Source organism: Pezoporus occidentalis, unplaced genomic scaffold (genome assembly GCF_034315485.1).
Source record: "Pezoporus occidentalis ecotype Australia unplaced genomic scaffold, CSIRO_AGI_Poc_V1 ctg210, whole genome shotgun sequence".
Classification (NCBI taxonomy): domain Eukaryota; kingdom Metazoa; phylum Chordata; class Aves; order Psittaciformes; family Psittacidae; genus Pezoporus; species Pezoporus occidentalis.
The window spans coordinates 258,645-281,695 of record NW_026913965.1 but is presented as its reverse complement, the minus strand read 5'-3'; the positions used below and the strand labels follow the sequence as shown (position 1 = coordinate 281,695).

Sequence of the window (23,051 nt, the reverse complement as noted above, 5' to 3'; positions counted from 1 at the left end):
TGTAAGACTTTACTGCTTGCATGCCACTGAAAACAATACAACCTTAAAGTCTATATAGCACATAAATATATGAAAACTGCTTTTCAAGGACAGACACTCAGAAGTTAGTAACTGCCAGATGCATTATTGTCCTTCGACATAATTTTTTAATTGGCCTCAAACCCAGAAATAAGGCAATGATTCTGCAGAAAAAGTCCGTAACAAAACACTTAAAATTAATATGCAGACAACTAAGGACCTGTATTTTTGAACAGTCCTAGAGCTTAACTTTCTAACCAAAAGGAGTTTGGTGCTAATTGGATGCTAATGTTTTTCCCTCTAATGAAACACTAAGAATCACAATAACATGTTTTTTTCAGTTATGTCAAGATTTAACCAAGTGGGAAAATTAAGAAAAAAGCAATATCCATTGCAAACATACCAAAACTGCCCTTATTTCTACTTGCTTTTTGTATTCCATACATGCTAAGAGCAAAAATAATTCATACAGACAATTGTGTAGAGGCTACTGTTAGACTGAAAAGCCAAATGTATGCAAATATACTGAACTGTTACCTTCTACTCTACACTACTTCATATGCATCATACAAATGAAGGCAGCACTGGAATACAAGATTCCCAGTATTTCTGCCTGTTCTTTTCTAGTATGAAAGCGTTAACTTGCATTAGTCAGAATCTTGCTCAAAATATATCTCTCGCAACCACAGAAGAAGAGATCATTCAAACCTGCATTTAAACAAGAGTAATCTATTTAATTATTGGGAGTTCAATCTGGCTGATAGCTACCTTTGCCATAGCTGTGGTAAATGGAAAATATGTATTTCTGGTAATTAGGTTAGCTTAAAGAACGCATACAGTTTAATAGATGCAGCTCTGTTTTACAAGGTCAATTTATAGCATACATTTTCTTAGACTAGGTAGAGCCTAACGATACCACTACCCTATAAACAAAAACTGAGTAATAGGGAGCTAGCTTTTCACAAGCAATAAATATGAGAACAAAAGAAACAAAAATACTTAGGCTAGTCCTAACAGTGATGGGGAGAATGACCTCTAAAAAGGCACGTACATCATCTGTGACAAATATGGGGATTTTGTGTTGTTTTTAAAGAAAGAAAATAAATTACAGAAAATTATATAATAATGCACACAATTTCCAGTGAATTGACTTCAGCAGAGGTTACTAATCCCCATTTACTCATCAAAAAGGACAACTTTTCACTAAAGCTTGCCAAGAAGAAGTCACTGTATTATAGCAACATAGACAATGCATGTATCAAAACAAAAAAACAGATCAGTGTTTTCCTAGGATTCGTATCAGATGACCTGGGTAATCATAGGTATGGAGGCCTAACCAGTAATAAAACTATTGACACTGAACACCTAAACACAATTAGCTAAGAATTAAGAAAGGTTATAATAATGGAAAGACTTAAGATAATTAATACAAATTATAAGTCTGAGTGAGACTTCTTCAAGGCTTAGTAACACCTGTTTTGATTGCCAACGTGCTACACAGTGTTATGAGCCGTACTGAACAAGTGGAGAGTTTAATGCTATCAGTGACACAGGAAAAATTTACTGATAAATTGCATATTTACATTAAAGGGGAGATTACCTACAGCTTTCTGATAAACATAAAGCAATTTCTAGCCTTTGAACAGCCTGATTGGCCAGTAATACTGTAACCTCTATGTTGTCCACATACAGAAAGTTAAACAATCAGGACTTACACACAGATGCTGTACTGGTATTTTCTCAGCTGAGGACAGAGTTCTCCTTCAAATAACAGGATAATTATTTCACTGTTAAAAATTAAAGATGCAATGCAATAACTATTGTTAAAAATTAAAGACTTGATGCATATATAAAATGATTAAAACCAGAATCGGTTTCAACTAACCAGGGAAACTACACAGAATAAAGGATCTCCTTTTTCTGCATGTATGCCACATCACTGACACAGACACATAAGAACTTTTACATAGTTTTATTAATTTATAGTTTTATTCACCATAATAAAAAATTAACAGCACACATAGTGGGTATATGCATTTGTGTAATTAGGTTAGAGTCAAGCTTATAGTTTTCTACACATTTACCTGTTTTCAGTTAAGGAACGTAGCTGTATGGCATCCTTTACATAAAAGGAAACACTGAACGGGAAGATTAGAAACTTACAGACTTGACAATACCAACTGAAGTCAACAGGAAATGTCTCCTTGGCTTATTATATTTTGACTTTAATATTTTAAAATTTAATTCATTCACTATTTCTAAACTGAGAGCAATCAACAGACAATATTTTTTCATACATGCCTTGTCATGAAATTGCTATTATTTATTTTGGAGCGGAAACAACCATAAGATACGTGTTTTTTTCAGCCTGAGGCCAGTTTTCTACAACGGCCTTTTATATACAATTACAATTTGAATTTAATCCAGAATGTGAGCTAGGTGGAAAAATGCTTCCATTAAAAGCACATCAAGACTTAAGAGTTCTATACTTGCTGCCTCTTAGCCTTCAAGAGTAATATATCAGTTTTGTTCTAAATTATTTGTAACCTTCCTGCTTTGAGGATCTGTTTCCCTGCACTGTACTGTTATGTCACATAACCTGAAGAGGGGTCTCCACACTGCTACTCCATAGGGCTTCTTCATGGGAATTTCTGAATAATTTCCACACTTATGCTAGATCATATTTAGGTTCATTTGATCTTTTGGACAGCACCTCTTTTCCACTAGAAAAACACTAGGACAGATGAAGAAGGGAGAACTGAAAGCACCAGTTGTCTATGAACAATTAAAATTTTGCAGGGAAGGAATCTTAGTTGCTGGACTACATTGAGAAAGGAATTTTACTTAAAGTCTTCTTTACTTTTGCTGATGGTGTCATCAAAAGATGAAAATATCTTTGAAACATGGAAAAGATCCAAAATAGTGGATGAGTGTAATTTTGTCTAGTAGAAACTGACACAAGAGAGGGATTAGAAGAACACAATCAGTGCCATTGAATACCCACAAAATAAGTTTACTGTGGATAGAATAGGCATAAAGTACAGTAGGTGTAACATCTGCTGCAATAGTTATGTTAGCTGCATGAGGAGGTGTGCTCTTTCATCACCACAGGTACAGAAGCAGAAGTGCTGGCTGCAGATGCTACTATTAGCAGACCACCACAGCTTTGCTGGTGCAGTCTGCTTTCCCAGGATTGCCCCTGTGCATGCCCTAGGCAAGATCTATAGTGAAAGGCAGGATTTACCAGAGCAGCTAAACATACATCAGGCCAGCATTAGCTGAATATGGAAGTATGGCTACATCAGGCTAGCAAAATCTCTGTCAGAACCTGAAAAGGAATAAACTGCCTGAAACTCTGTATACTTCTATAGCTTTCACCCCTACATAATAACTGATAGAACATACTTCAACTTGCGTTAACAGTAAGGGCAGAAGCATTCCTACTATACATCCAATTTAAGAAAGCAACTCTAATTCACCTTCTTGTCCCCAATTGCTCCAGAGAGGGAGGAGACAGATCATGAAGAGGCACTCACCCGGCAGTGTGCTTTCTGCCACAGTGGTATTACCCTCTCTGATGCAATGGCAACAGACAGATTTAAGATTTCACCATTTCTCCTGTCCTCTTTCTCTGTGGCCTCATCTTCACTTCTGCATACACTAGGCAAATGGAAAAAAACCCAGACTGCCTCAAACTAGAATCCCATGAGGACCAAAGATATCCTTAATTTTCACAGGAGTTAACATATTGTGTTATAATTAGGCTCCCACACAGTTCTAAATCCAGTTAATTTAGGTGAAAACTACCAACTGTCTTGCTCCAACCATTAGTGTAACTTGAGAGACCGTTCTGTGTCTAAACTGAGGCCCGAAGTGTGGGTGTACTTGATGTAGATACAGACGTTTTAAACTGGGTAGCGCAGGTACTGGTAAGAGCGTCTCTATAGCAGCACAGACCTCAGTAGAAACCAGCAGCTGAATGTCTACCCAAATCCCCTGACAGATTTTGTTGACCATACAAAGTAGTGTGTTGCCACTTCTCTAACATCTTATTTGACCAAAGCTGACTAGTTTAATATGGCAAATACATCTTCAGTCCCACCTCTGGATGCAGAACTAACCTTAGTTAACTCGCCAGGCCACATCTTTTTACCTTTTTATAACAGGAGGCGGAGCTTCTAGCTATGAGATACCACCTGTAATAAAGGCAAGCAGTGGGGAAGCTAAAATCAGGCATTAAATGTAGCACATGAAGATTTTTTTTTCTTTCTCTTTGATAAATAAGACATAGGAAAATACATACGTCTGAAGAAAACATTACTAGAACTGCAAACAGTGGGGTTTTCTGGAGTGTTTTTTTGCTTTGGTTGGTTGGTTTTTTTTTTCAAGAAGGGAATTAAAGCAGGCTGCCACAACCACAACTTTCCCACAGGGAAATCTACCGAGAAAGAAAAAAAAAAAAAAAGCTCCCCAGAAAACCAAATACATGGAGTTATAACAGAAGTTCAACCGTATCCAGCATTTCCATCTCTCAGGCCCATCCTGCAAAGAGAGCCCCGCGCTCGGAGCAGGGTGAGCCGCGATTCCGCAGACCTCCCGCAGCAGGGGAGCAGCAGACAGAAGGCTCCCGAAGCAGAGCTCCCACAAGGTAAATTCTCTCCCCGGAGAAAGGAAGACTGACACCCGCTGCACGGGGAGATCTGAAATCTCTGCCACTCAGGACGGCACCGCACCCACTGTACTCAAATTACGAGGCGCCTAATTACCTTTTGTCTTGGCTTTCGCCGGCAGGAACGCAGAGCCCGGCCGCCAGGAAGCGGACGGGCCGCTCCCTCGGCGCCGGGCCGCAACACGGTCCCTTCGCGGGCGCTAACCCAGCCCCGCGAAGACAGCAGCGGCGGCGGCGGCGGCGGCAGCAGCAGCAGCAGCAGCAGCAGCAGCAGCAGCAGCAGCAACAACGTGGTCGCCCCGCTGTTCTTCCCGCCGCAGCCCCGTCCGCCTCCGCCGGGCGCTACTCTCCACCGCCCCCCTGCCCCGCCGCGACTACTGTCGCCCCGGCTCTCCGCCCAGCCATCCACCCCCTCCACCACCTCCGCCTCCTCCCAGAGGCCCCCTGCCCCCTCCCCAGCCGCAGCCCCGGCCCTCCCGGCAGCAGGGACAGTCTCTCGCACCCCCAGGTACAGGCCCCGCTAGGCCTGGCGTGGTGGTGGCGGCCCCGCCGGGCGCGGAGGGCGGACGGGACCCCGAGGGCGCCGGGGAGGGATTGGCCAGGCGGCGAGGGGAGGCGGGCGGAGAAGATGGCGCCGAGGAGCGGCGCGTGCTGAGGCGAGCGGAGCCGGGCCGGGGCGGGCGGCGGTGGCGGGGAGAGGCCGGGCGCTGACGGTGGGGCCGGGATATGCGGCAGCGGCTGCTTCCTGTGCTGAGGCGGGCTCTCCTGGGCTTAGCGCGCCCCTGCGCCGTCCCGGCCTCCCAGGTTTTCCCTCAGTGCCGGCGGCGCAGCTTTCTCGGGTACGGTGCGTGTTTGGCGGCGGGTGGGACGGGTGAGTGGGTGAGTTGGGGCCGGCCCCCGGGTCCCCGCACTGTGAGGTCGGAGACCCCCTCCTGTCCCCCACTGCGTTGTGTAAGAGGTGGCGGCGCGGCCGGGGCACCTTGCGCGGGCAGGGGAGCAACCAGGGCAGCGGAAACGCGGGGCTCGGGAGGGAGTGATGAGGAAGCTGGGGCGGCGGGCCCGTGTGTGCCGAGGAGGCCTGTGTCCTGCGCTGCCCTGCCCGAGCCCGGTGTCCCGTGTGTCTTTAGCAGCACCTCGGCTGGCAAAGCAGGCTTGGTCATCAGCCTCATGGCTATGGCGCGGCTTTAGCTGCCCGGTGTGCTCGCTTTGTTATGTTTGTCCACCTCCCCCCTCCCCCCAAAAAAAAAAGACCCCGGAATTTGCATGTTGCTTAACTTGACATGTCTTCCTGAGCCATAAATGGTAAAAAAAAAAAAAAAGTTTAAATTCTTTGCAAAGAAACTGTTATGAGAGTTACCCAGGGTTGATGGCAGCGGTCTCTTCAGTATGTGTCAAGCTGTCCAGTACTGGCACTGTGTGTGTCTTGTTTTTGTGTGTGTGTTACTAGTTCCAGTGGAGACACTAAGTAACCTCGATGAAGGGAGGAGCGGCGGGAGGCTTGGCATGGTTCGCTTTAGGGGCAAATTAAACTGCGTAACAACTCGGTAAAGTTTTTCCAGGAAGGGAGCTGGGTAGGGGAAAGAGGCAAAGTTGTTTTCTTTCTTTCTTTAGCACCGTAACTGTTATTTTAATAGCAAAACCTATATTTAACACTGCAAAAGCAAGACATATCAAGAGTAACATCTTTCGGAGGGGAGGGGGGGGGAGTTACGGTGATTCATGCTGTCAATGCTTGTGTGTCAAAATTCGGATGTACCGTTATTGTTCATAATTGCAGCGAATGCTCCGGTATTGTAAGGGTGATCCACAGTGTATGTTTGGAGCTAATGCTTTTCTTGGGCTGTAGGTTGTCTTGCTAGATTACTTGTCTTTAAGCTTGTGAAAATATGCAGTATTTGGACTTAACTTTGCGTGTGAGTAGGCCTGTTGTGTTTTCATACTGCCTACAGCCATGATTTAATCATCTGTTTAATTGTGAATTAGGATTTTCATAAACAATAATGATATGAGAGCAGGCGTAGTGCTTTCACATATTTTTGAAGATGGCAAACGTGAAAATTAATAACCTTTTCTTTAATTACATGTACCCTGTTTCCGTTTCTGAATTTTGTTTATTCTTCACCTTTTTTCAGCTTTACCTTTTTCTTCTCGTAGAATTTTTAACCTTCATCTGCATGTCAAGTATTTCTCAGATAATATTCTCAGATAATATTTCTCAGATAATTTCTCAGAACTTCTTATCGCCCCTGTTCTAGTTAGGATGTCCCTACAAGGTTCATGTTTGCATGTTTTTTTGCTCCCTTTCTGCCTTCAGTCGCTTGTAAGGCTGCGGTTTAGTCCCTTAGATGAAACCATGCCTTTGGGACTTTGATCAGAGTGTGAAGGATACAGCTTATTTTGCACATGAAGTAGTTCCCTACCCTGTTAGATCTAGAAGAAGAAAGCGGGAAGGGACAAAGAAGTTCTTTACCTCCAGTGCTTCACTCAGTGTGAAGACTGGAAGGTGTTAGGCTCCTAGCTGGGGGTCATTGTAGGTTATTGTAGAAGTCATTTACTAAAAATACTGTCAGACCATTTGAGAGATCACAAGTTGATATTTTAGATATATTAATTCTGTTGTATTAGATTCTTTCATAATAGTTTTAACAAGGTAAGAATCAAAAAGTTTGTAGTAATAAATGTCTGTGGAGGAATTTAATTGGATTTGTGTCCAGTTATGCATTTGTATATGCAGGTGTGTCAGTGAATGTTTTCAGCTTTTATGATGTTCATAAGTTGATACAATATGAAATAGCACTGTGTATATGTAATAAGGTGATTTTTGATGGAGTTTGATTGAAAGTTGCTTCACTGTAGCTTTCTGTTTAGATCTCACCTTCTGCAGCTTGTTTTTGGAATGAGTCAGAACTATAGCTTGCCTGAGAAATTCAGATGAAAAAAAAAATGCTGTAGAACTGAGAGTTTACCTACAGTGTTAACAGTAGAGCTAGAATTGTTCAAAATCATAATAACTAGAAAACAGAAGAGGTAAATAGCCAGAACTTCCTTTGTTGCAACACATCACTGCTGCTTGTTATAGGTCAGTTGATTAAAGTGCTAGTATTAGATAAGCAATTGCTTTTAATGTAGGATTACAGTAGTTGTCATGATTCAGAATCCTAAAGTTCTTTCTGTGTTTGTTGGTAGATCAGATTTTCTTGCCAGTTCTCTCATCTTTCTGTGTATTTCTTGTTGTTATGCAGTATAACTAAAGTTTTTAATTCAGACCTCACAAGTTTTCTTTTTGAGGGTAAGAAACAGATGGTAGCATAAAGTGTTAAGTGAGTTGGCTTTACAAAGAGTGTTGGGCAATCTGATGTGCTACTTGGAGATAAAATGTTTAAAATGCACATCAAAATACAGTAGAATAAACCACAGAGGTCTTCCCTGTAACATCCAGTTTTGTTTCCTAGTGTGTGCAGGGCCATGTGCTAGACACCACTGCTGCACTGTGGTTGTGGACAAAGCCCTGCAGCTCTAGGGTGGTGGAGGAAAAACGTCAGGGAGGGAGGAAGAATAAGAAGCACTGGCTTGTGAGTCTTCAATGCATAAAGCAGTTAATTGGATTAATGAGTACATTTCTGAAGGAAATATGTAAAATACGCTTCCAAGCAGCTAGTTGTGTTACAAACTAGTCTTGTCAGTGTTGTTCTTAGCATGCAGCAGACTGATGAAAATAATGCAAGCCAAAATACTATGACAGATTTGTGAAGTCATTCTGAAGATCCTATATTGTCTAAAGATCAAAACCAGATAATTTTATTTATATTTAATAGAGACCTAATCTTTCATGTAATGAAAGGCTTCAAAACCCTTTTGGAATTTTTGCTATTTTCAGCAATCTTGTAAAAAGAATGAAGAAGCAGTAGGGAAAGAGTAATTTTAATTGTTTTCTATTTCTAATGAACCTGGATAAAACTTGTTTACCATGGAGGGTGTATTTTGATTAGTTGTTTGGGGCAAGTTTTGAAGAAATAGGAAAAGTAAGCTGAAGTAATGTAGAAATTTTTAAAAACTGTATATGCTTTATTGCTGTTTCTGAAATCTGACTGTATAAAATCCTGCCTTTGTATTTGACATTTTACCTAGTGCTTTGGAAACTCTGGAATGGTCAAGTAAAGAAATGTAGCTTCAGGGCAGTAAATTGCCATTTTGGTGTCTTGAGTGTTTATCCCATCTTTTTGGACTGACATGAGCCACACGCATTATTTTACTAGTTATTCAGCCGGGGGCTGATTTTACATATGAAGCTGCCAGGGCCAAGTTCACACATGGTATTGTCTCATTAATGCTACTCATAATTCCTGTACACTGGCATGTAACACCAGTATTTCTGCTGCCGTGTTGGTAGTGAAGCTGTGACAGACCAAGTTTTGCTGCTGTGATCTAGAAGCTGTAGAAACTGGACCCTTCTGGGAATGAGAGAAAGGCAGGCTTCTGCCCTGGCCACCATCATTAGGAGGGAATTTTGCAAGTCAGTTACAGACTTGGCAAAAAGCAGCGCACTGAGGTTCTGAAAATGCTTTAATTGTAGCAAGCTTCAGGATTTCTTCAAAAGAAACTCCATAACAAAACCTTATAAATATTCATCATCTTCAAACTTGCCTAATTTGGCATGATTAGTTGTTCTTAATAACTTGGTAGCCCTGATTAAATCATTGTGGGCCTTTGTAGTTGGAGCTATTATGTATGGAGTAATATGCTGAATTCGTAAGGAGTTTGAAAGTGATAAAACATGATAACGTTTTGAGCGGTTTATCTACTTATGCAGTCTGTCTGTCTGTGTATGCAATCAGATTTATTTAGATCAGCATCAGGAATGTGTTGGGATCTTACATATTCTCTAGCTTCGTGACAAGTAGATTTACAGAAGATTGATGCTTTATGGATATTGAATAATGTGAACTGTTTAATCTCTAAATATGTAAAAGAAAGATTGCTAGGTTTGTCTACTGATGAACCTGTAATCTGAAAAAGTTATGTATAGTCTCCTGAAATAGCCTTTATGGTAATGGTCGCCGGAGTTGATTTAATTTTGTTTTTTTTTTTTTTTGAGATGACTCTCTACTCCATTTTTTTATTACATTCTTGGTAACAGAACTTAGTAAAAACATTCCTCTGACTTGTACTGCATATAGTTTAGTCTAAAAAATAATTTTTAATTATGGTGTACTACTGAATCAAGAAGAGAGGAGGTGACTTACTGATGACGTCACTTGTTACACATACAAGGATGTCACAATGCCATTGAATTCTACTGCTGTTGTGAGGAGAGGCAGTTACAAGACGTGAAGAGGAGGAATGAAGATCTGTAGAAAAATGGAGACTTACTTTATTGTTGCAAAGCCACGAGCTTGCAAATGAAGAAGTTCGTGGACTTTTCCAGAGGGCTCAATTCAGTGCTGTTTTCCTGGTAAGAGAGGTAAGGAAACTGGCTGGTGATTTCGCAGCACTGGGCCTCCTGCCGAAGCACACAACGCTTCTTTCACTCCATGCATTTGCAGCTGAAGAAATCATTACGTGAGTTACTAAGAGCTGTAAACCAAGATAGATCAGTAAATAATACAGTGAGCACAGTTACCAGTAGTAGTTCAGTTGCAGGGCAGAGCAGGGAAGGGTTTTGGCTCCACAGAGGTTTCACTTCACCCTGGTAAATGGTAGGCAGTTAAGTGGAGGGGGTGGGATGGGGAAGGAAGTAAAAGGAAATGGATATAAATAAAATACAGAACTTGGGACAGGTGCAAAATGCGAGATTGAACATTACTGTGGTCTTTGTATAGTTTCAAAGACACTGCTAGAACTTTGACAGTTGTACTACAATAGTGTAACAAACCAAGTGTATGCAAAAGGCATGAAACATGAGTTGCTAAACATGAGGAGCAGTTCAGATCCTAGTGTACAGAAGTGTAAGCTTAAAGTGAGTACATTGTAATGCCCTGAGAAGTAATTTGGGTTCAGTTGCATAAAAGCTTTAAGCAAACCCCAATTTTAAGGCAGCTGATAAAAATTTAAAGCAAGGATCAAAATGGTAAGTGTTGCCATTCATCTGGGTTACTTCAAGCTGATGAGTGTTTATAGCCATTCATCTGGCTCAGACCTGTGTACCCACATTTGGCTTAAACACATGGAGTCTGTCATGGCAAAAGAATCTAGGAAAGCACTTTGGCATTTGTGCTTTGGGGGTCATATTTTTATTAGCTAGTTACATTTTTGCGTTGAAGCAACCCTCAGGAGTTTCTGTTAATTGGTTTTCAAATATGGTCCTTTAATTGTTCAAACGTTGAACTTAGTTTTGACTACACTGGCTAATTTTTAATTAAAGTAAGTTTCCTGAAATAACTTTGAAAGATTAAAATAGTTAGGCAGAATCATGTATCACAGTCCCACTCTGTAATACGTTTGCAGGTGAAACCTTGCTGGTTCGAAGAGACTGCCTGATTGGAAATCATTAAAAAATGTGGCCTCAAAGAGTAGAATATAATTTATTTCAAGTAGATGTAGCTTATAATTCAGCATCTGTTTTAGTTGATACTTTGCTCATACAAGTGAAGTAATTTTGATGAGGAAGATTGTCTTAACATTTCGTAGTCATTGAATAGGGACACTGCTCTCAGTTCCAACATCCCTGTTCTTTTCTCTGTTTCTGTCTAGCTCTATGATGTTGCCACCTGTAATTTTTGGCCAGTGGAAAAATTGCTAGTGCCACAGTAATGCTTTGTATTTGTTCTTGCCTCCTTTGTTTTACTGGGTCTTTCTCTGTTGCTTCTGTGTTGTGAAAGTAGTAGGACAGTATTTCTTCTCATGACATTTTTTGTTAGGATATTAGCTCTGCAATAAATATAGAATCTAGTTTGTGGATTAATTTACTACTACTGACCATCAGCACCCAATACTCATTGTGATGACAGAGCAAGTAGATAGAGCTCTTACATTTCAGGACAGCATCTGAACATGACTTCAGGAATTAAGCTATTTTTTCAAGAAACTACAAGAAATACAGAATCCTTTCTTCCCATTACTTTTTTTTTTTTGCTATGATCAAAAGCAGTCTGTTGTCAAAAAGCGGTTTGTAGGGGTTTTAGGATCCTTGTGAAAGAATGGAATGTAGTATTGTTATAAAGCAATTGTACATAGCTTAGAAGTTGCATGTAAAAGCAGTCATTTGTACAATATTGTATCTTACAATTTACTCCTTAAGAAAAAATCACTGTGTAAATAAGTGAAATTTTCTTCTCTACCTTTTGTATTGTAGCACCAGGAGGAATGGCACTTGAGCAGGAAGGTATTGGTTTTGTTCTTTTGACACATTGCCCTTCAGGAATATTTCATAGTTGATCTGCTTTTGCTTTGCTTTGAGTTGTCTGGTACTGCAGTTTAGAAGGGAAATAATTGTGAGTTAACCTTGCAAACCCATTTGAAGTTGAAGAGAAGGTTGTATTCACAATGCCCATTGAAATAACACCAAAGATAGAGACACAAGTTTAAGTCCTTGGTTTGAAAGCTTAATTGCCAGTTTTGACCTTTTTGAAAATTATAGGTTTTTCCTGTACTGAAATTTGACTGCCAGCTGGAAGTAGCCTAGGAAGGAGGCAGAAGTAGGGAATGATAATAAAATGGAGGTGTACAGCTTCACAAGACATCAATTGAAATCTCATAAGATTTCATAGAAGCTGCGTAATTTGATGAATCACATTGGAAAGATGAGTCATCTGAAGAAACAGTAAAGTTCTGTGACTTAATGATGTGGTGTAGAAATAACAAAGAGATACGAGAGGATGAGGAAATTGTTTAACATTTAAAAAAAAACAACAACGCCTTGAGAATTTTATAGTATATATGCATCTTATGATAAGCAGCTAGTGTCTTAATGAGGTGCTCCTTACTTAAGTGAAGTCAGGAGGTTGAGACCTCCTTGGTATCCTGCATGCTTTTATTGGTCAATCCAGTAGAATTGTATGCAAGTGAAATGCAGTTAAGAACAGTTTAGTTACTGATTTTCATCTATGGAAAGTGGTATCTAGTCTCTCTAAATAAATTTTACACAGTATCTTAAGTTTAGTAGAGTATTTCTATTTAACTTTGAACAAGGAGGCGTTTTTTAAATCATAGGTATGGATTATATCAGTGCTGTTGATGCAGAGAAATGGGAATGTTGCTGTGCTTGGAGTATCCTTTGGTTTTGAATGGTTTCTGCATTTCTGCATAGGAAGAAAGTCTGTAGGTGCTCCAGGCAGGCTTAGCCTAAGTACAGGGTTAAACTAGTGGATAAATAACAGGTTTAAATGAGAGTATAGATATTTACATTGCAATTTAGCATTTTGGTTACTGTTTAGTGGTTATGTTTGATTGCACTGTTTTTTTGAAGTAGTTCAGAGTGTGAGAACCATGTTCCTTCTGAAATGTGTTGAGTTGCACATTTTAAAGTTACTTGCTCAGAGACACTCAAATTCTGATTATTCATCGATGCTGTGTTCAGCACTTCTGTGTTTTGTTTTGTTTTGTTTTAATTTGGATTATAATTCCTGCTTGTAATTTTGCTTGCTTTCTTACTATTTCTTTCATGTTAGAACTAAAGTTTATTTAAAAGTTCCAAAGTAAATTTTTTTTTTTTTTTTACTTCTTTGAAAAGCATTCAGAGATCTAATGCTTACTTTACAGCTTTTTTTTCACAATAATATCTTTTCCACTTTGCATTTCCTTCCTCAAGCATAAATACAGTCTTATACAAACTTTCACTCTGCTACGGATAAAATCTTATTTTTCTGTATGCGAAACACTGTTTTTCACTGATTATGCTGTAGACATTTATGTTCATAAACTTTTTTGTCCTTAACATGCTCTTAATAATGAGCTCTTTATTAGCCTCTTTGTAATATATAACAGCAACACTGATGATTCTGCATCTGCTGACTTCAAGTTGGCTGGTGTTTTTATACTGTAGAATCACATGAATAAATGGAAAGGAGATAATACAGAGGGACAGGAGCTCTCAGGACTCTTTCCCATTTTGAGAATGATAGAGAATTTTAGGAAGGAGATTTTATTAACTGACTCCCATTTTAATTTTTACTTTTAAGCTGCAAATAAAATATGTAAACAGTTTTTCTTTTCCAAACAAAGTTTTTTGTTTCCTGGTAACACTGAGTGTGCGGTTGGTTTGCTAGCTAGAGAGTTAGTTAAAATGTTATGACTGAAGATCTGAAACAGTAAGTATATTGTGGTCTGTGCAGTCCTTCATGTTCCACATGTCATACAGTCTTAAAGCTTGTGTGTAGTCTTAAAACTTGGGTAAAGTTCTTTGAACTGTACAACCTGAAAATGGAAAAGTAAATACTGTACAACTCCTTGTTATCTGTGTGATACCAACAAGATCATGCAGAATTTCTCATGCCTCTGTCTGTGTTGTGGTACAATTAGACTCAGATCAGGTTTTCTTTGTAAGTGAAATTAGTTCACCAGTGACTAATGAAGCTTATGTAGTAAGTTACTTGGCAATATAGCAAGCAACATTTCATCACAGGAAGAGATTTGAGTTTGGCTGGTACCACATAAGAGGCCCTGTTCTAAAACCCTTTTGAGAAAACAGGGTTAGAATTCAGTAGCTCTTACATGCTGGAATAAACCACATGGTTGGTTTAGAGCATAGCTCTTTGATTTCCTGTTTCTGGGATTTGCTTATATTTTTGTGTGTGTGTGTCTTTGTTTTTTGTTTTGTTTTGTTTTGTTTTCCCCTCTGTGTGTGTTGGTGTGGTTTTTATTTGCTTGCTTGTTTTTAACTTGCAGCCAAGTGGTTCTACTCGAGCTTCCCAGATATCCAAATCTGAATGGCTCACCTTTTCACTTGGCATTTAAAAAAAATGAATAACCAGAGTTTATAATTTCAGATTCACTCTTAGTTTCTTAGAATTTCAAAATTATGCCACTAAAGAAGCATGTCTCATAGTATGTCTGTTAAACTAATAGTAGAAGTTCAAACATGTGAATCTGTTCCTGCTTATCAGGGCAACATTACAGTGTGTTTGTATTTTTATGGTAAATGGTGTCACCCTTTCATGCTGGAGTGTACAAATCCAGTGGTTTACTAAAATTTTGTTTATCTGAGAGTTACAAAGTTACAACATTTATAACATAACCACCAATTCAGACATATTAAATACTTTTCTGAAGCCTGAAAGTACACCTGAGAGAGCAGTGTATGCTTCATTTAATTCAGTTTTTATCATAATTGAATAAGGGGATGAAATTTCTTTCTTAAATTACTGTTAGTATGAAACTTGAAACGTTCAATTGCATGGTCTACAAATGTATAATGTTGCTTGGTTTTTGGTTTGATGTTTTGTGGTTTTGTTCTAACAGCAATATCTTTCAGGATCTGAACTAAACTTTTAGTCCAGTTCTATGAATTTTGTTCAGAACTCAATTTCTTGATGTCAGTATTGCCCAGAATTCTTTATCATAATATTAAAATATTATCAGGGCCTATGTAAAAATAGTAAGTGACATTTCTTCTGCTTTCTTCTAGGTTTCAGACAGAGACAAACAACAAAATGAACAATCCAGCTATAAAGCGAATAACAAATGAAATTATCAAATCACCTGAGGATAAACGAGAGTATCGTGGACTGGAACTGGCAAATGGCATTAAAGCTCTTCTCATTAGTGACCCCACCACGGATAAATCTTCAGCAGCACTTGATGTACACATAGGTATTTAATGCATGTTGTGTTCATTATGGCATTAATAAAATTGCTTCAAGTTTTGGTATCTTAATTGAAATAAACTGGCAGGCATGGTATCCAGTTGGCAGCTTCACCTTTTATTGTCATTTAGAGTTTGTTTAATTCTTTGACACATAAAGTTGAAAATTATTAGAGTTAATTAAATACTCTCACTGTACTCTCTGTTTACTCAAGTGTAGCTCAGTCAGTAGAAAGACTTCTTTTAACCATTAAGTTTCATGTTATGAAAGATCTTTTGTAAGCAGAAAAGGGGTGGGTGTGAGTGCAATTATTTCAGACATCTCCATCTGTTATGTCAGACTTTTTTTTTTTCCTTCATGTTAAGTTGTTGATGTGTAGAGGTGAGAAAATGCTGTAGTGCTGGAAGAGTTGGAAGGGCACTCCCTAACTCCAGTGATGCTTAGGTGTGCAAATAGAAACACTGGAAATAGAAGGGAAGGTAGTTACTTTGATTCCTTGGAACAATGGAAGCCTTTCTTAGATCTGAGGTATTTCTCAAGCTTGTGTAGTTTCTCAGTTGCTTGGAAAGTATGATGGGCGCACACATTACATAAGGATCCTCTTGCTGTGTTTGTAGTTGGGAATTATGACCGTTGGTGTTTGGACAGAAATAGTAGAGCAGCTTTGAAAATTTCTGGCCTTTTTTATTATGGAAATAGCTGTCACAAGTCATTATCTCACTCAGAGGATGCCAAATGTGATTTTGTTAGGTACTGTGACAGTAATAGCCAACTGCAGCATCCAGTTCCTGCACATGTACTGAAGGAGATGTATCTGTTGCCTTCATTTCTCCCATTGCACATCATTGCATACTCCAAAGCAGGTCACTCTAACTTCCACATTTCTGGCTTCCATTCTTGCACATCATTATTGTCTCTTAATCCATCCGCCTTCATAATTACTAGCGGGTCATCAGTAGCTGCTTTCGTTCAGGCAATTACAGGTTATCAGTCATCCTATAAACCACAGGATAAATACCTCCTTAATTGTGGTTGGCAATTGCTGCCCTTTACACAGTGCAATTATTAAAGTCAAGGTATAGAAGTCAGAACACTGATCTGCCAGCTCTTTACCGATTATATGAGTCATAGACTTCAACGAAAAAATTGCCTTTGTAAGGCAGTACAGACTGATTTGGAGAGGCAATTTGAGACACTAATTGGTTCAGTTACTAAGTCTTTATTTTATTTTTAAGATTGAATTTAGTTGACTGTAGCTGCTCAAGTGTCTGCTTACATTTACAGAATTGATATAATTGCCTGAGGCAACACACTGTAATATAAAGCACTTTAAAAGACTTAACAATTTAATACTACTTTCTGAATGGTTACATGGAATTTTTCATCCTGCAGGATCCTTGTCTGATCCCCCCAACATTGCTGGGCTTAGTCACTTTTGTGAGCATATGTTGTTTCTGGGAACCAAGAAGTATCCAAAAGAGAATGAGTATAGCCAATTTCTTAGTGAGCATGCCGGGAGCTCAAATGCTTTCACAAGTGGAGAACATACCAACTATTACTTTGATGTATCACATGAACATCTGGAAGGTGCACTAGACAGGTAAATAGGTTTTTGTGATATGGGTGCACTTTGAAATTGTGTAAAAGTTTGTGATTTTTTTTTTGTTTTTTTGTTTTTTGTTTGTTATAATATTAAATGCTTGAAGGTGCCATCTTTTGTTAAAACTGATACCAGGTATTTTTCAGTACAAAAGTTGCTCAGGTTTTTTCAGCTAGCAGAGTTCTTTGCTGAGGCAGTATTTTTGAAGTTCAAAGTTTGTGTTTACACTGAATGTTTCTGGAAATATTAATATTTCCGTCCATGTGGGACACAGAATATGATTATGGGCTTCTGCATTGTGCAAATACTCTGATTGTATAATCAAGATCAAGCGAGCTTTTGCCCTTCTGCTCCACGGGAGGTTTCCAGCCTCCCTAAGCTCGCCTTAGGACACCTGTTACGCTTTGACAGGTGTACTGCCCCAGTCAAACTCCCCACCTGCTGCTGTCCCTGGGGAGGGTCATGCCCAGCACTCGCTGGGTGCTTGGTGCCAGAAGCAAGAGCCCCTCTTGGGGCTCTCCCTCCCCACCTCACCGGGTAAGTGAAAAAACGATCAGAGTAGTGGTATTTCACCAACGGGCGGCTCGCCCCGCACTGCAGAGTGCGTGCCTGGCCTCCCGCTTACAGTCAAATACTATGCTTCCTGTAGGATCCTTATTTCATTGATAGCAAAAGAAGGATGAAGTCTAGAAATACATTAGGATGCCTTTAGTAAAGGGAACTCACTGAAATCTCTTGCCTTTTGCGGGAGGGGACAGAAATTGAAAGATGTGTAGTCAGTGAGGTAAAGAGTGTTTTTTTTTTCCCCTTTGGATTTTCCCTTAATGTCTGACTAGACTGACTTGATTTGTGAGATTAAAAGAGTCTCTTGCAGCTAAACTTCAAAACAGTAGAAATGTTCAGTGTATTAATTATGATGTAAGGTCCTTGATCGTCATAGTACCTTATATGATGAATATATTGTTGTCTGCATTTATAAATAAAGAAACTGAGAAATACAATTTGTGAATCAGTGTCAGAACTGTTACATAATTTATAACTTTTGCATTACAGAAATAATATATTAGTGTGCTTACAGGAGGTACATAAACTTCATAGTGTTCTGTTACTGTTTATGTACAGTACTTTTGCCTTTAATTTAAATTTTTCTGTTTAGATTTGCCCAGTTTTTCCTGTGCCCTTTGTTCGATGAAAGCTGCAAAGACAGGGAAGTGAATGCTGTTGATTCTGAGCATGAGAAGAACCTGATGAATGATGCCTGGAGGTTGTTCCAATTAGAGAAGGCTACTGGGAATCCCAATCATCCCTTCAGTAAATTTGGAACAGGTTTGTCAGAATATAATTATTCATCCATTGGAGTTCTGTGTAACGCACAGTAGCATTGTTTATATAAAATTGTTAAAGGCAGACTGAAACAATTGCCTTCTTCCCCCTTTCTATACAAGTTTATTATGGTGCTTTATCATATTTTCCACATCGTAGACCAAACAGAGCTAGACAAAAACATAAGAAACAGAGTGATCCAAGACTTGCAGTACAGTGATGAAGCATCCTTTATGATTCTGATAATTACTGTAGTGAATGCTGTTTTCCTCTTACTGGATTTGTCATAATTTGGTACTGTTAAGTCTTTGTGCATAACAAAGTGAATGAACTGTGTTTAAATAGTTGTTAGTCACATGCTGGTTTTGCTAGCTAGTATTGCATTAGGACCACATGACAGTGGCTAGGTCAAGTTGCAAAGATGAGCAAGTTAATGTGAAAATTACTAGTAAGAATATAAAACTCAAAATCGTAAGCACAGAACACAACAGTAGTAGATGGACAGATAAAAAGGTCTTGGACAAATCCTGATCTTATGGTTGTAGGGTTTTTTCTGGCTTTATTATTCACAGAATGCTTAGTAACAATTTAAACACCCCAAAACCTCAATTTATAAAGCATTAAAGTAAGATGCTGTATTTATGGTCAAAACCACAAAAGTCAGATGTGTTGGCAGAAGTTTCAATTTTATTTTTTTTTAGTCAAAGTTATTTTCTACATGAATTTGGTTTTGAAGCTATCAAAGTGAGAGGGCTATTAATTCATGCACTGCACTGTTCGATCCTTGAGCATGAATGCATTTTGTGACTGGGTTGGTTTGCTGAATGAATAGTTGATGAAAATATTTGGTACAGTAGGATGATGAAAGGGCAGATAATGGGCTTAAAGAGTTAGTTAGTTTCTTCCTCTGTCTCAAGAAAGAGTATTTTTGCACCTGTTGATGTAGGTCATAGTTGAGGAGCTGGTAGCCAGCTGCTGCAGGAGCGTGTTTGCTCTGTTCACCAAGAGAGACAGGCTGTCTGAAATGGGGAAACTGTAACTACATTCTCCAAACAGGTAAATTTGAAAATGTGGGCAGGCAAACATCTAAAGTACATTCTGTAATCTCTGCTACAGAAGAGATTATTTAATTTTTCTATAGCACTCAGAAAATGGAAGTGAAAGTTGCAGAATGTTTTTCTGCAGTTAAAGGTTTTATAGCTGATACAAGTGAAATGTTTTCACGGGGAGAATACCTGACGTGCTCAAATTCAATAGCAGTAGTCATACTCACCTTTTCTTACATTAGGCTCTGATTCTGAAATTAAATTATAGCGTGTAGCCTTCCTGTAGATTTGACTTTGCAGATGTAGAGCCCAGCTTTGATGTTTTTTATTTACATATGACAGCTGTGGTAGGGTTTTCATGACAAGTGTGGGTGGCATCCTTCTTACTGTTCCCTTTTGACTGGTTCAAATGTTAGTCTAGCAGAATACAAGAATGACTTCATTTGAAGCTTCAGGTCACTCCTCGTAGCAGCCTGTTTTCCAGCAAACCTTCTATTACTCTTTGTCTGTCCAGAGAAACAAATTCAGCTTAATCTTCCAGTTTTCTTGTTAGGATGTGCATTTTGTCCCACATACCCTTCATCCATCTCCCTGAGTTGATGCCTATGATGGTAATTCTTCTCTGTCAGTACCTTCACCAGTGTCAAGTACTTTCCTAGGTACTTTTGCATTGTCTAGAGTCCATTTTCTTACATCTACAAGACTCTTGCCTCTTAATGCACTCCAGTATTGTAACAGTGCAGTTTCTGAGCTAAAGCTTTAGCTTATTTTTTTTGTATTTTATTCTGTTTGTATTTTGTTTCAACCTATGTGTTGATCCTGTGGGTAAGAAAACCTACGTTTCATTTGTCTGCAGATATTGAGGAATACAGACAAAAATATTTTAAACATAATACCCTAATTATGCTTTTTAGGTGTAATTAAGAATCTTTGCTTTTACCATATATGTGAATTTTGAAAATTAAAGGAATGTATTGCTCTTCATGATGATTTGTTGACTGTTGCAATTCTAATTAGACTTGTATCTAATCACCAAACATCTGGACAATATACCTGTCATATATTATTTATGTAGCTCATTTTGCCTCATTGATTTCTATTCACTTATGTTGTGATTGTAGGATTTGTGCACAGGGCATACATGCATGGCAGGCATGCTCTCTTGTCTTCTCTCTCTTGCTGTTTTTTTCCTGTATGTACAAAAGTCAACTTTTCTGCTGCACTTTCTTGCCTTATTTTTCTTCTGCATCCCTTGCTCTCTTCTGTACCTGGTCTGATTGTGGCTTAAGGGTTCACAAGAGTTAACAGAGTATTTGCACATCTGATCTGTAGATTCTGTTGACCATTTTGTGTGTCCACGTAGTAGTGAGAAGTGGAGTCAATTAAAATCCAGTGTAGACTCTGATTTTCTTCTTAACCTTTACTAAACATGAGTTCTGTTTTGATTATAAATGTGGAGTGTGTCCTTAGAATAAATCATTGAAATCTTGATGTCAAAATTGCACTAAATAACAGGAGAATAATTTAATGGAGAAAGTTTGGTATCTCCTGCTTTTGGGCTTATTCAGGAAGAGTTGTAGTTTTCTTCCTCTCTAGTCCTATTCCCCTACTGCAGCAACAGCTCAGCTGTTTTTGAAGCAGAACAGTCAGAATTTATAATTAATATTTGTAAATTAGTAAATATATATTTAATTTAATATAACTTGTGTCACACAATGCTACAAGTAATTTCACACAGTGATTCCTATGATAGGAGTATGTATATTGGAGCAAAAACCTGCTGTAAATGTACTAAATTAAAAACCTCTGAAGTAGAGCCTGGGCTTACTTGCTTTTAAGTAACCCATTTAAATTAAAACGATTAATTTGGGAGACTAAACCGTCTTTGGTTCTTTAGGAATGTGCAGATTGAGAGTGGAAGTATTTATTGTCTCTGATATGCTGAGACAGCACTGATCCAATTTACTTATTATACGTGGTTTGTTGTTGTTTGTTTTTCAAATTACTATCCATCTGTAGGAAAGCAGACTTACTAATTTATATTTTTCATTTTTAAATTCATAAACATCAAATGTAGTTAACTTCTTTTTAAATTACAGGGAACAAACTCACTCTGGAAACTAGACCAACCAAAGAAGGAATAGATGTAAGACAAGAGCTATTGAAGTTCCATTCTACTTATTATTCATCAAATTTAATGGCTATTTGTGTCTTAGGAAGAGGTGAGTTTTATTCTGCTGGTTGAGTAAGACTTTACGTGTATTTATGTTTGAAGAAAATATAAGCAAATGTAAGTGTTGGAAAACCTACAGAAGGGAAGAAAGTAAAACTTGTACAGGCTGACCAAACGTAATTTTATGTTTAGTGAAGTAACTTGCAATGTATGAATTTTCATGTTTGTAAGTGTACTGTAGGAAACATGAACTGAAAATTTTAAATCTATTATCGAGTCACCAGTTCCTGTCTTTGTATGTTTGTCTTGTGAAGACTGGCACCTGTCTGGTTTCTGATGTTGAGAGGGCTTTCCATACTGTTTTCATATTTTAGACTTATATTTCCACTACAAAATTTTCTGTATTATCAAAGGATAAATCTGACCTAACATTCAGATAAAAAGGCTTTACTTCAGTTTACTTTTTACAGTTGCCCAAAGAAGTGGTAAATGCTCCGTCTCTGGCAGTGTTCAAGGCCAGGTTGGACAGGGCCTTGGGCAGTATGGTCTAGTGTGAGGCATACCTGCCCATGGCAGGGGGGTTGGAACTAGATAATCCTAAGGTCCTTTCCAACCCAAACCATTCTGTGATTCTGCTTCTGAACTAACTTAACAGAGGTTCCAACTGCTTAAAATTTTCCACAGTTGAGTTGATATTTTACATAGGCTTGCCAAAAGCTTAATAACAGTGTTGAAAAGTGTTTGCGTTTTGAAAATACGCTGTCAGACTGGTATTTGCATGGTGGTTTACAATAATGCTCGGATGATGAGTGTGAGTGGAGTAAAATTCATTAGCAAAGTGAAATCTTCCTTTACTACTCTCTGTTTACAGAATGCTGAGTATGAAGTTGATTAACAAAATGTACCTGTTTAATTTCAATCATAGCATATACCTGAATTATTTTTTATTGTAGATTTTTGAGGTGTGCAGACACAATGAGCATTCAGTTTGTTAACTGAATCCAAGTTTTGTGCATATACTCACTACAGATCAGTTCCAGGCTCCTTAATTCCTTTCAAATCTATTTATTATTACATCTCACCTGCTGTAACATCACACATTGATTTGACTATGGTGAAGGTTTTTTTTCACTGTTGCAAGCTATATGTTGCAAGCTGTTGTGCTATATGTATTTTTTATTTTTTTTAAAGGTGGGGTATCAGTCGTGTTACTGGTAGGTATGCAGGCAATACCAATAGGGCATAATGTATGTCGTGTTAAAAAACCTTTTGGTAGTAGTGGAAATCTTCAAGTAAACACAGTAATACTGATGAAGATAGCTTGTAAATATTTTTCATTATAGTGATTTTATTTTTATTGCTATTTAAAAGAGTGCTTCCCCCTTCTCAGGTTTTTCTTGTTTGTTTTATCTGAGCAAAATAAAAAAAGTTTCTATAAAAATATTTATTAATTAAAGGTAAGTAGATAGTGATCAGAGTTTAA

At 38.5% G+C, this 23,051-nt stretch overlaps 1 protein-coding gene across 7 annotated transcripts in view; it reads left to right on the top strand.

The window, feature by feature from the left end:
- The first annotated feature begins 4,455 nt into the window (after window positions 1-4,455).
- Window positions 4,456-23,051, top strand: part of IDE (insulin degrading enzyme) — a 71,012-nt gene continuing 52,416 nt past the window's right edge. The window contains exons 1-5 of one of the 7 annotated variants that reach the window (XM_062619407.1): window positions 4,456-4,666; window positions 15,249-15,433; window positions 16,819-17,026; window positions 18,183-18,352; window positions 21,495-21,617. In XM_062619407.1, the coding sequence (XP_062475391.1) occupies window positions 15,274-15,433; window positions 16,819-17,026; window positions 18,183-18,352; window positions 21,495-21,617 (661 nt within the window). In that variant the 5' untranslated portion in view covers window positions 4,456-4,666; window positions 15,249-15,273. Of the gene's footprint in view, window positions 4,667-5,060; window positions 5,196-5,259; window positions 5,532-9,996; window positions 10,149-15,248; window positions 15,434-16,818; window positions 17,027-18,182; window positions 18,353-21,494; window positions 21,618-23,051 lie in introns of those variants that run through there. The other 6 variants (XM_062619408.1, XM_062619406.1, XM_062619402.1 and 3 more) reach the window with 6 other exon arrangements.